This window comes from Cebus imitator, unplaced genomic scaffold (genome assembly GCF_001604975.1).
Source record: "Cebus imitator isolate Cc_AM_T3 unplaced genomic scaffold, Cebus_imitator-1.0 Scaffold31, whole genome shotgun sequence".
NCBI classification, from domain to species: Eukaryota; Metazoa; Chordata; class Mammalia; order Primates; family Cebidae; genus Cebus; species Cebus imitator.
This window is the reverse complement of record NW_016107346.1, coordinates 9,503,901-9,516,858: the sequence shown is the minus strand read 5'-3', so window position 1 is coordinate 9,516,858 and position 12,958 is coordinate 9,503,901. Positions and strand designations below refer to the sequence as shown.

Below are 12,958 nucleotides of genomic sequence, written 5' to 3'. Positions count from 1 at the left end.
TCAAAAAAAAAAAAAAAAAAAATGCTGGGTGCCGTGGCTCATGCTTGTAATCCCACCCAGCCTTTGGGAGGCTGAGGTGAGTGGATCCACCGCAGTCAGGAGTTCCAGACCAGCCTGGCCAACATGGTGAACCTTGTCCCTGCTAAAAATACAAAAATTAGCTGGGCGTGGTGACAGGCGCCTGTAATCTTACCTACTAAGGAGGCTGAGGCAGGATAATGGCTTACACCCAGGAGGTGGAGGCTGTGGTGGGGCAAGATCGCGCCACTGCTTTCCAGCCTGGATGATAGAATGAGATTCTGTCTCAAAAAACCAAACAAACAAAAAAAAACTCAATGGTGAAAAACATCTCTATAGGAGGAGGAGTGGGGAAATTACCATTCTGAGAAGTGAAGTGTCTTGGAAAAGGTATGCCCAGGTCTGTGGACACAGCTGTAGCTATGGATGATCACAGGTCCACTGAATGGAATCTAGCGTCAGTCCCAGCAATAAGGTGCTATTAACATGTAATCAAAGGCTCATGTCAATGTTAGAGTCTCCAAAACACAGACAATTATGAAGACTTAAGACTCCAACTTTTTCTTGAGCACAAAGTCAAAGTTTCTTGGTTCTGCACTCCTTTAAGAAGGATTTTACCAAGCCCAGCACATGCTTGATTGGCAGCTTGGGTTGAGCCTACACCATGGAAGGACGGGAGAATTGCTCTCGTAACGGGCGACTGCTCCTGTCATAGTTAATAGTTCTAAAATTCAAAAGAAGTCTGGAAATGGAACTGCGTTGGTCAAAAATTTGATAATTGTGCTTTTTTTCCCACAAGTAATCCAGCAAATGATCACACACAACCCATCAAACATAAAAGACGCCTTCAGACTCTTCAAAGAACCCTAGGCGAATGAAACTTACGTCCATACTGACGATAAGAATGGGCAGTGGCTCTTAATTCTGATGTCTTCTCCCTCCTGTAGAGAGAGTGAACACGTGTTCTCCTGTCAGGTCTGTCATTGCTCCAGCTCTGTGGACGAACAGGTCGAGTGCGCCCCCTAGTGGAGAACTCCATGCTCGCCAGGGCTTTCTGTCTGTGATTGCTAATCTCTGGACTCGGATTTGACATGCTGCATTTCAAAAGTCAAGTTAATGAACAGTCCTATGAAATTGGGAATTTTCTCTCTTTTCTATGCCAAGTTGAATAAGGAAGAAACTTCTCTTTTTTTCCGGAATAACAAGAACTTCATGAGGCTATCAGACACCCACATGATAGTCTTAATCATATTGTGGTAATTTCCTGTTATTTTATTATTATTTTGTTTAATTTTATTATTCTTTTGAGACAGGGTCTTGCTCTGTTACCTGGGCTGGAGTGCAGTGGTGTGATTATAGTTCTCTGCAGTCTTGATCTCCTAAGTTCAAGCCATCTGCCTATCTCAGCGTTTCTAGTAGCTAGGACTCCAGTTGTGCACCGCCATGCCTGAATAATTTTTTTGTTTTTGTATTTAGTAGAGATGAGGTCTCATCATGTTGCTCAGGCCGGTTGCAAACTCTTATTTTGACAATTCTCTATCTCTCTGTGAAAGAGCTCAGGGAAAGTTTACCAAACCTATCCAAAGGGGCCCTGCTCCCTTCCAGCTCTTAGAGTGCTGGGAACATTTTAAACCTCTAGGTGGTGACTGAGCAACCCCAAGCTTCTGGAAGAATTGGCAAAACCCGAGCTATCTGAAATAAAAAGAAGAAATTGTTGTTGATTTGTAACCTGTTAATAGAAGGATTTGGTTTCCCCAAAATGAATTATTTGCTTTGTAATGCTTGTTACTTACTGTATCGATTATATTTGAGAAAATGAAGAATAGTATGAAAAGCAGGGCTGTAACTTGTAATTTTGGCTCTGCTAAGCTGCTCTTTTCAGAACAGGAACTCTGTGTTAGAGAAAAGCCACACACATAGAGAGAGATGACTCTCTGACTGCCAGAGAGAGATGACAGCATGTCATAAGCTTCTCATTGCAGAGAGTCTATAAACCAACCTGTAATGGAGAGGCTTATTACCCAGATTCCTTTCCCAGGAAAGGCATATTGATTATGGCCCTGGAAAGGGAATGTGATCCTTATGGAGAGCCTATAAATGGGCGCATGAGGGGCATCTGTCGTGAGGAAGAAACTCTGTGTTAAGATGAGGATGTAAAAGTCTTTCTCTCCACTGCTCCTCCATGCCTGTGTGGGGGTCTCACTCCTCTTGCAGTTTTGTGGTCGGGCTGGTTGTCTTGTGTCAGATCCTGTTCCCCCTGTAGCAGTGAGCCCAGTGCCTTTCTTGCTGATGATATAAGTTTATGTTTAACCTCTATTCTTGCTAAAGGTTATGGTTTCCATGCTGACATTGGGATCTTTGTGCACCAGTCTTGCAAATGTATTCTTTTGCTATGACCCTACCACACTGTTGTGTAGCCCCACTCCCCTCCCTTATTGAAAGAGCCTAATAAAAAACTGAGCTTTTCAGGGGAATTTTAAACATCCATGGAGCGGCTTTATGTGGCGTCTCCCCTGGGCCCAGTTTTGAAGAAAACTGTTTCTTTGTCTTTTTTTTTTCTTTTTCACCAACCATTGGTTACTTTGAGAGATCTTGAATCCACGTTGATATACTGGGAGCTGGTCTTCCAATATTGAAGGTCTCTCATCTGGGCCTGGGAGCTCCAGCCTGTCTGAAGTCTCCTGGGGTGTGAGAGTCATTACTTGCCATCCTTTGCCGTTCCCTCTTTGATAGCTCACTTTCTAACTGCTAAACAGTCCAAACACATTCCCTGGAGCGTGACCCATTGGTTCTAGTTTGTTCCTCAGAGCTTCCCAAAACATCTCTCAGCCTCTTCCCAGGCCATTCTGCATCTGGCAAAGACAGACAGGCCATGCTGGCCTCCCGATGTTCTCCAAGCCAAACTGAGGCCCTTTGACAGGTCTCATATGCAAATGAGTCAGGCGCCAAAGGGCAGAGCTAGGATGCAAATATTTCTCATTTTCGACTGTCCTGTTTCCATTAAACTATTCTGCAATCCCTCTAGCAATACCTGAATACTTCAGTCTGGTTAATTTCCCTATCTTGTCCTTGCAACTCAAGGAACATTTTTATAGCACTTTGTGGTTTAAAATTATTTTTGTGAACAGCGTGCAACTTGTGAAGCAGGTCTTATTATCTCTATTTTATGCAAGTGGAGAAGTAGGCTGCAGCTTAGAGAGGTTCTCACTTGGGTCCTCTAAGCATGGTCCTCTCCCCACAGAAGCAGCATCTTTTGGGATCTATGAATCATGTACATTCCCAGGCCTATCTCAGACTTATGGAATCAGAAACTCTGGGGTGGGGCCGGCAATTTGTGTTTTCACAAGCCCTCCCAGTGTGATCCAGTTGCAGGCTCAAGTGCAAGAAATCCTCTCTCAGCCATGGGTGCGTTGCCCAGGAATTTGTTAGATTTTTAAAAAGTAAACAAAAACCAAGAAAATGCCAACACACTGATGTTCTGTAGTACATTTAGTCTTTCCCCGAAATCCTCCCTAACTCCTCACTTTGATCTAGAAGAAGCTACTTTTATCATAAAAGCAGAACTAATCACAGGCCATGGTTGTTTACCGATGAACACATTTGGTCTTTTGTAGATTACCTCTCAGAGGAGAAGAGGTTTAAAGAATCCCCTCTGTCTGACGGGGATTTAAGAGAGCCGTTAACTACTGCAGACAGAGAAACTCTTCAGGGAGCAGCTAAACCAGGTTGGAATCTATAGCATGAACTAAATATGATGCTCAAATACAGACAGCTTCAGAATGTGTCTTTTGCCTTTTGTGGTATTTTAACTGACACCTTTAATTCACCCGCAAAAGCATACAATGTGTATTTAAGGTTTGTGAATGAAACCAACTCCAGAGGATGGGCGGGGTGGCTCACATCTTTAATCCCAGCCCTTTGGGAGGTGGAGGCTGGCGGATCCCCTGAGGCCAGGAGTTCGAGATCAGCCTAGCCAACATGGCAAAACCCTATTTCTACTAAAAACACAACAAGAAATTCACTGGGCCTGGTGGCAGGCACCTGCAATCTCAGCTACTCAGGAGGCTAAGGCAGGAGAATCTCTTGCACCCAGGAGGCGGAGGCTGCAGTGAGCAGAGATTGTGCCATTGCACTCCAGCCTGGGCAACAAGAGCGAGGCTCCATCTGAAAAAACAAAACAAAACAAGAACTACAAAGGCCCCAACTCCAGAAATTTCACCACCTTTCAAAAAGATGCTAATTTTTTATTGTGTCTGCACAGCCAGGGTCCTTCGTAACATGGATGTGATATTCTGAGTTCCAGCCAGTGCTGGACTGAGGCTTTCTGACAACCAGGAGGGATAAAATGCCACCTGCAGGCCTAGTTCCAGATGAGCTTCACCCTTGCTCATCCCTGAGCCCAGACCTGTTCAGAGTGGCAGAAACTCACCCATGCTGGCACCAAGCACAGTGCAGCCCTCCACACAGCCCCTCCCTGTCAAAATTATACCCGGCTGTCACTTACTAACGCTTAGAAACAATAAATGCGGAATTATTCCAACAAGACTTCAGAGCTGCTGGATGAGCCGCCTCTTGGCATAGCATAGCTGAAGGTGGGAGGCTGCACAAGCCCTGTTTTCTCCCCATCACCCAAGAAGGCCCTGGCTTGGCTCTCCCGTCTACATCACCGCCTGCCCTGGACAGCTCTCCACACGAAGCCAGCTGCTACCAGGAATCGTACCTCCATGTCCGATCTCCCTGATGTCTTTTTCTTTTTTGGTCACATTATAAATGAGGTGACAGATGCTCTGGGAGACCCTGATGTCCACTGGTCTCTGTCCTTTGAGATCTGGCTAAGACTGCCTTGTTTTCCCAAGCTGGTGCTCAGCGGTATTCCCATCCAATCTCATAGTCTCTGTGGCCAGGCTGCTCCTGAACTCCTGACCTGAGGTGATCCTGCAGCCCTGGCTTCCCCGAGTGCTGGTATTACAGGCATGAGCCACAGCCCTCGGCCCATAGAAGCTTTCAGTTCATTTATGCAGAGCTGAAGCTGGGAGAATGAAAGCCTAAGCTTAACCTATTCTTTCCCCACTTTCTCCAGCAGCCAGCCAATATTATGCTCCTCAGCTTAACTAAAATGTCCTCAGGTATCACCAAACACATGGACACCCAGAACCTTGCCTTTTGTATGCGTTTGACTGGGAGTATCCAGTGGTAATATTTTGTGTATCTCTATTGCCACATTACGCTGTGGAGTACCTAAATGCCCTCTTTGCCACTGGAAATAGGTTTAAGATTTCCTCTCTTCTAGTACCAAAATTTGTATCAGTCAGGGTCTCACCAGAGAAACAGAACAAGCAGGAGGATGTAGGGAGTACTGAGAGTTTTATTTATTTATTATTATTATTATTATTTTATTTTTACAAGGCAGGGTTTCACCATGTTGGCCAGGCTGGTCTTGAACTCCTGACCTCAGGTAATCTGCCCGCCTCGTCCTCCCAAAGTGCTGAGATGACAGGTGTGAGCCACCACATCTGGCCAAGAGTTATTTTTTTAACTTCTAAATTTTGTATTTACATAGTGGGTGTATTTATTATGGGGCGAATGAGATATTTTGATACAGGCATGCCATGCATAATAATCACATCAGGGTGAATGGGGTATCCAACTCCTAGAACATTTATTCTTCATGTTACAAATAACAATTATATTCTTTTAGTTATTTTTAAGGTGTAATTAAATTATTATTGACTGCAGTCCCCCTTCTGTGCTATCAAACACTAGGTCTTATTCATTCTTTTATTTTCTGCACCCACCCATTAACCATCTCTCCCCCACCCCACTACTCTTCCCAGCCTCTGGTAACCAGCCTCCTACTCTGTAGCTCCCTGAGTTCAGTTGTTTTTATTCCTAGCTCTCTCCATTTCCATCTATGTTGGTGCAAATGACGGGATCTCATTTTCTGAATGGCTGAATAGTACTCCGTGTGTAAATGTACCACATTCCTTTGTCCATTCACCTGTTCATGGACTCCAAGGTTGTTTCCAGAGCTTGTATTGTGAATAGTGCTGCAATAAACATGTGAGTGCACATATGTCTTTGATGTACTGATTTCCTTTCTTGTGGGTATCTACACAGCAGTGGGATTGCTGGCTCATAAGGTAGCTCTATTTTTAGTTTTTTGAGGAACCTCCGAAGTGTTCTCTCTAGTGGTTGTACTAACTTATGTTCCACACATCTGCACCAACGTACGAGAGTTCCCTTTTCCCCACATGCTTGCCGGCATTTGTTATTGCTGGTCTACTGGACACAATGGACGATTCTTTCCCAGAGCCTCTGAAGGGGCCACAGCCTGCTGACACCCTGGTTTCAGACTCTGGCCTCCGGAATGTGGCAATACGTTTCTGCTGTTTTAAGCACCAGCTTGTGGTGGTTTGTTATGGTAGCCCTGGGAAGCGAATGCACGGCCACACAACCTTTCTCTGATACGTTGAGTCTTGAGGGTATGTGAGATTGCTTCGGCTGGGCCCAGGGCCACTGCAAGGCGGGGGAAAGTGTGTTTAGAGATTCAAGGGATGTAGGCCATGGTCCTGGTGCTTGTGGTCAGCAGGTTCACAGATTCCTAGGGGAAACTGTTGGGTCTGAAGGGTTCTTGGCTCCCTTGTCCGTTTGTGGATGGGCTCTGGGAGCTGGGCCTCAGGAAAGGCAGCGGGAGGGGTGGTCAGGAGTAGCTCAGAGGAAGTCCAACCAAGGCCTGAGAGCTTTGGACCTATCTGTGTGGGCAATGAGGACGAGGTGGCCCTGGAAGGCTCTGTCCAGTTCTTCGCCAAGATGGAAAAACAGCCCATCCCTAGAAAAACTGTTTCCACCACATCACGGCATTTAGTTAAAAACTGCCCAGTTAGTGGTCTTGGGACTTTGATCCTGCTATAGCCACAGGTGGCCTGAGGTATTGGACAGAGCTGGCCCCCAGGTTCACTCCAGTCCAGCTCCCAAATCAGGGGCCTGGAGAACCAAGAATGCCAGTCCAGATGCTTGTCTCGTGCTCCCTGTGTCTGTGGGGATTTTCTCCGGGAACTCCGTTTCCTTCGACATCACAAAGCTATTGATGCAGAGGGGTGCCTACAGTGTCCCCATGCATGGGTGAGCGTGGCTGGCTGTGAGTGTGTCCTGAGATGGGGTGAGGTCCTGGCTGGGGCTGGTTCCACTTTGCGCCATCCTGAGCTGCCGGGCTGGTCTCTGGCCACTGCTGCTCTGAAGTGGATAAGTGGATAAATCATGATCTGACTTATTTTTTAGTAATCATTCTTAAAGGTATGTATAGCTGACAATTATTTTAATATTTAATATGAAAGTATTTGGGGTCTTTATGTAGATGATTGGTGATGTTTTTGTGACCAGGAATATAGCATAGGAACTTACTCTTGTCTATTGCAATTAACTTCTGGGAAAGTTGGTTTCCTTACTGCACTTCAAGTTGCACCTCCGAGAACCTTATCAGTGAGCTAAGTGAGGACTTACTGCGCCCACTGCGCACCTCTGCCTTTCTGGGCCTTGGGAGGCTCAGATCCTTTCCTGTCTATCCTAGTAGTCACTGCCCTGCGCAGAGGAGAGGAGGCTCCAGTTAGGTGCTTCCTGAGGAGCCTGCAGGGTTATAAAAATCCCCAGATGCACCTGCAGGGCCCCAGCCTGACCTTCCCAGCCTGGCACTCAGGTTGCGGGGGATGTGGAGCGGGGGCACTGAGTGGCCGTGGGGAGGAAGGAATGGGATGACGGAGAGGAAAGGGTAGAGTAAGATGAGGGAGATGAGGGCGGGACAGGAGAAGGGAGAAGGGCGGGGGACAATGGTGTTCATGGGGAAGAATACGGCGGAGGGAGCGGGGAGAATAAGCTGGGGGAGTGGAGTGGGGAAGAGGAAGGCAGAGGAATGGGGGGAGGGAAGTGGAAGAAGCATGTGCGGGTGGGGGATCTGAATGGAGGAGGGTAGGAGAAGGTGTTGGAAGGAGGGCGAAGGGCGGAAGCAGTGACGGGCCAAGAATGAGCCCCAAGTGGTTGGTTCAGCCCACTTGTCCCAAGAGGGTGGGGAAGAAGAACTGGGTGGGGGATGGGTGGCCTTGTGGAGAGGTGGGTAGGGGAGAGCCTACTCCCTCCCCAGCATCAGCAGCATCAACAACCGTTGTAACTTATCAACTGATCTCCCCTCAAATCGGCACTTACTGGGCACCTCCCCATGCCAGGCACAGCGCCCTGGTGGCCAGGTCCACCCTACCTGCCATGCGGCCCCCCCCCAGGGCGTGCCACTGGGGGCTGACCTTGGAGTCTGCCCTGGCATCTGTGGTCCAGCCACTTCACTGTGAGCTGAGCACCACCGTCCCCACTTTTTAGACTGAAGCCAGTGGAGCGATGGGGAGAGTGGGCTCTCCAGGAGTGTGGGGCCCTGGTCACTCTGGGTGACCTGTTGGCTGTCCAAAGGTCTCTGCAGGCTTGACCAGGGCATGTGCCCCAGGAGAGGACTGCTGGCAATTGGGGTGTGGCCTAAGCCACCTGGTATTCTCCTGCCCGGCCCTCACAACTCCGGGAGTCCCAGGCACGATGCTGGGGAGCTGGCTCCAGCTGGGCTTCAATACTGGTCCTGCCCGGACCTTCTCAGAGCCTTGGCCGCCTCTTCTTGGCAATGAGCATGATAATTTACCCTCTTTACAGTGCCGTTGGGTGGTCTGTTCAGCAGCAAACAATTACTGGATACCTGCTGGGTGCCAGGCCCTGTGCTGGACTGGATGTGTGGTGGCTGTAGGACAGCAGGTGGCTGGGGTCCTCTGCGCTTGGAAGGAGATGCAGCTGCCCCAGCCTGGGCATACAGCAGGCACAGCACACATGCCAGATTTTCCTTGAGCTCTCATCAGGTTGCACGTGCACCCTCGCCCCGTCCTCATTGCAACCTCTTGGGACCCCAGCCCTGACAGGCAGTCCACCCTTCTGCTGGCCTCCTACCCCTACCCTGGGCTTGCATTTGAGGAACAAGCCCGATCAGCACCAATGGGCTCTGCCAACAGTCCCCTCATGGTCTGTGGGCCCCTGGGAGCTGCCCTGAGCTAGCGTTTCCATTTCCCTTTCTCCATCAAAGAGGTGACTGCCTTTGCACTGTCAGTTTGCCCTCCTGCTAAGGCCTCACAGCTTTAGCTTAAGGTTGGTTCAGCCTGCTTGTCCCTGGCTTGATGAGGGCAGTCACCAGATCACACGGGATTTCAGGGCGGAGCCCTATGGAAGCTTCAAGCTCCCTTTGAGCTAGGAGATTCTTGTAAGAGGTTCCCCACTTACTAGCTGTGGAATTTCAAACCTAAGTTTCCTCTTGGCCTCAGTTTCTGTATCTGTAAAATGAGGCTAATCTACTACTGGTTGGGGCTGTTGTGAGTGTTAAATGTACCTTCACTGTGGCCAGCATGCAGCTGTGCTTGATGGAAAGGAATAGATGCATTTAAGCTCTTATGAATATTCTGCAAGACTTCGGCTGGCTGCCCATCCAGCATGAGCTCTCCTCCTTCCAGCCACTCCTTCCTTCCAGAGTATGGTGTGGTGTGGGTGGGGCATGTGACCTGGTCCAATGCCACTTCCCCATGCCATGTGCTGGCTTCAGGGATTGGCTGGGGGATGGACATGTGATCTACTCAGCCAATGAGCTGTGTTGGGACTTTTTCTGGGAATACCGAGAAATAGATTCTTGCTTCTTGAGTTGGATTTGAAGCTGAGTCACTTTCTTGGACCATAGGGAGATAACTTGTCTGAGAATGAAGCCAACAACCTTGGGGCCATCAGTTGAGCCCAAAGCAAGCTGTTCCTGAAGCCCATATGTAAGATTTTCACCCATCCATGCAATATTTACTGAGTACTGTTATGTGATAAGTATCACTCCAGTTGCTGGGGCCACTGCTGGGAAATAGTTCCCACCTCCAGATGTCACAGTCCTGCTTAAGACCTTTGTTGGGAACGCTCTTTCCTCAATATCTCCGTGGCTCTCTCCTGCATCTCCTTCAAGTCTTGGCTCACAGCTTATCCCTTTTGGGGGATGCCCTGACTGATTCCAAATTACATGCCCTCAGACCTCGCCTATCTTTTCTGATTTATTTTACTCCTTAGCACCTGTAACCATGTGGCGTATTCTATGAAATACCTACTTTGTTCATTTTCTGTCTCTCCCACTAGAAATGTCAGCTCCATGAGGGAAGGGATTTTCATGCATTGTTCACAGTGGGTCCATAGAACAGAGTACCTGGAACAGAGTCTGGCATAGAACGAGTGCTCTGTATTGAATAAGTAGCCAGGGCTGTCAGGAGGTGGTAGTGCCCTGGCAGTTGGAAGGTTTCTGAAGGAGCCATCCATTTGAGAAGCCCCCAGGGGAGAGTACAGCATGTGGCTGCTGTGGCCAAGCAATTATCTTCTGACTTAAACCAGCTGAATTAACTTTTTAAATTTCAGGGCAGAGCTGTGGTCAGCTTCTGCCTTCCGGGACGCTGAGTTGTGCTTGGCAGCCTGCGATACTGGAGAGCTGCCCCTGGAGGGCGCCAGGGAATCTCGTTGCTGGACTCGGACGGCCTCCAGTAGAGATGACATGACGGTGGTAGTGGCAGTAACGGAGCATTTGCTTTTAGGTCTGTTTTAACTTTTGCAACAGCCGTACGAGACAGGCACAGCACTCATAAGAGATGGGGGGAGAAAACTAAGGCGCAGAGAGGCTCACGGTCCCTCCGAGTTAAGTGGCAGAACCAGAAAAGAATCAGAAAGGAGTTAAAAATCACCATTTTTCTGTACACCCAGAAGGAATCCGGGAGGGACCCTGGGTGAAGAGGCTGTCATCCTTGAGGGCTCATCGTGCTGGGGTGTGACCCCTCTCAGGGCTGCTGGAGCCTCCACCCCGGCTCCCTGCTGCATGTCTCCTAGCAGTGGCCTGTGTCCTCATAACTGTGCAGCCAGACCAGCCTGCTCAGCTGCAGGTGAAATGGACAGAAAGCCCCATCCCTGCCCATTTTGAGGATTAAGAAGACTTCCTGGAGGAAAACATGCTTAACTGGAGACCTGAAAGAGGACTAGGTGTCAGGCCGGTGAAGAACTGTGGGCAGAGAGACCTGAGGGTATGGGGGCTAGGGATGAATTTCTTCACAAGCTCTTCAGGGAGGGGTTACCTGAACCCAATGAGCAAATGCACCACGACTTTCCTAGCCCACATTTCCATCCGTTTGCCTTTACTCTAAACATTCAGAAGACGCATCCAACTCCTTCCACTCTGGCAGAACAGAGAGCCTTATCTGCAGCCCAATCTCAGAACTGTCTCAGCACTGGGCTTTACAGTTTCCAGACCAGCCTCTGGGACAGGAAGCTGGGGGCAGGGCAGGGGGCAGCGGTCAAGGGCTATAGGGCCAGTGCCTTGCAGAGGCTGGGAATCCCCTTTCCAGGACTTGAAGACCCTAGAAACCGGAAGCCCCCCCGCCACACACACAGAAGCACCTTGCCACGTGGCTGACTCAGCTTCCAGCCCCCTGGGGTTCTGGCCTCCTTTGGGGAGATATTTTACAACCAAAGTTTTCTTCCCAGCACCTGGGTGGGTAGGACTGCCTTGGGCCGCTAGCATCTCTTAGTTAACCTCTCGGGGTTTTACTTACCTTATCCAGAAAATGGGTTGAATGGCTTATTAATTGTGCATACAGCAAAGTCTGGCACATAATCAGTGTGACTCTTTCTTTTTGGCAAAAACAACATGTTTCATAGTGTGACTCTCATTATTGTTGTGTGAATGTGATTTGATGCCGTAATTTCTCCTCTCTTCAATGTGGGGAGTCTTATTCTCTCAATACTGTAAGAATGAATGTCCAGCATGGATGCCAAGGGAGGTTTTCTGCACCTGGAGGTTCAAGATGCCACTGGGGAAAGGGGAGGCTGCTAGCAAACGCCGTTTTGGTGGGGGCTCTATGTAGGAGAAAAGTATCCTAGCCTAGAGGTTGGAACACAGATTTTCTGAAGGGGTTTCAGGCAGCCGGAGGATAGTAGAGGCCCAGAAAGGAAATCCCCAAGAAGGAGGCTTCGGGGTGAAGCATGAGGGGATCCTCAGGCAGACTGGGGAGCTGAGCCTGCTTCCCAAGGGCAGCAGGACCCCAAGAAGAAAAGCTTTTGGGGTCTCCACAGTGGGCTCAGGGCAGCTCCACAGGGGCTCCTGAGGCCCCATAGACAGGAGGGCTGTGATGACTCCCCTAGTGCCCAAGAAAGCAAGGAGGTGGTGGGCAAGAGGCTCCCAGAGGCCTTGGGGTGCCAGAGGGGAACTGGAGCCGAGGGACTGTGACTGCAGGTCCCCCTCTGAGAGAGGGCATGAGGCATGGCCCCAGGCCCCAAGCTGGGTGGGTACCGTCCTGGGGGGTGCATGGGGTGAGGGAAGGGAAGAGAGGAAAAGGAGGAGGAGGTGGTGGCCACAGCAGGGCGGTATTCAGCCAGGTGCAGCTTCGTGGGAAAGGTCCCAGGTGGGCCGGGCTGGCTCTGGGGATGTGCTGGCTCTGTCTCAGTTGGATGGCTCATTCCTCCTGGAGCATGCCCCCAACATCCCCCAGGCTGGGTTGGGGCTCCTCTGGGAACCCTCAGTGCCCACGCTTTCAGCCGCCCAGCCCTGGCCTCCCTGTGGACTCAGCTGCCCCCCCACGAGTCCACAGGAGAGCAGAGGCAGGCTGTCCTTGCCATCCGTCTGCCTGGCACAGGAGGGGGTCTCAATCTTTGGGGTGTGGGCTGACTTAGTGGGTTTCTCCTCCCTCCAGCTCTGACCTGCCCGTGGAATAAAAAAAATCACTCCTTTGGGTGGTCCAGCCGGGGAGGCCCATGGCGATGCCCCTTTGAGAGGAAAATAGAGGCATTCTGGTTTCCATGAGCCCTGGGATTCCCTTCCCTTCCACCACTTGCTGCCCACCCTCCCATTCCAGGCACGCAG

At 49.7% G+C, this 12,958-nt stretch overlaps 1 protein-coding gene across 1 annotated transcript in view; it reads left to right on the top strand.

The window, feature by feature from the left end:
- Positions 1 to 12,958, top strand: part of CUNH2orf92 (chromosome unknown C2orf92 homolog) — a gene marked incomplete at its 5' end in the record, with an annotated part of 32,901 nt that overhangs the window by 19,152 nt on the left and 791 nt on the right. The window contains 3 exons of the mRNA XM_017524081.2: positions 3,633 to 3,743; positions 4,653 to 4,734; positions 10,471 to 10,621. Of these exons, the coding sequence (XP_017379570.2) occupies positions 3,633 to 3,743; positions 4,653 to 4,734; positions 10,471 to 10,621 (344 nt within the window). The remainder of the gene's footprint in view (positions 1 to 3,632; positions 3,744 to 4,652; positions 4,735 to 10,470; positions 10,622 to 12,958) is intronic.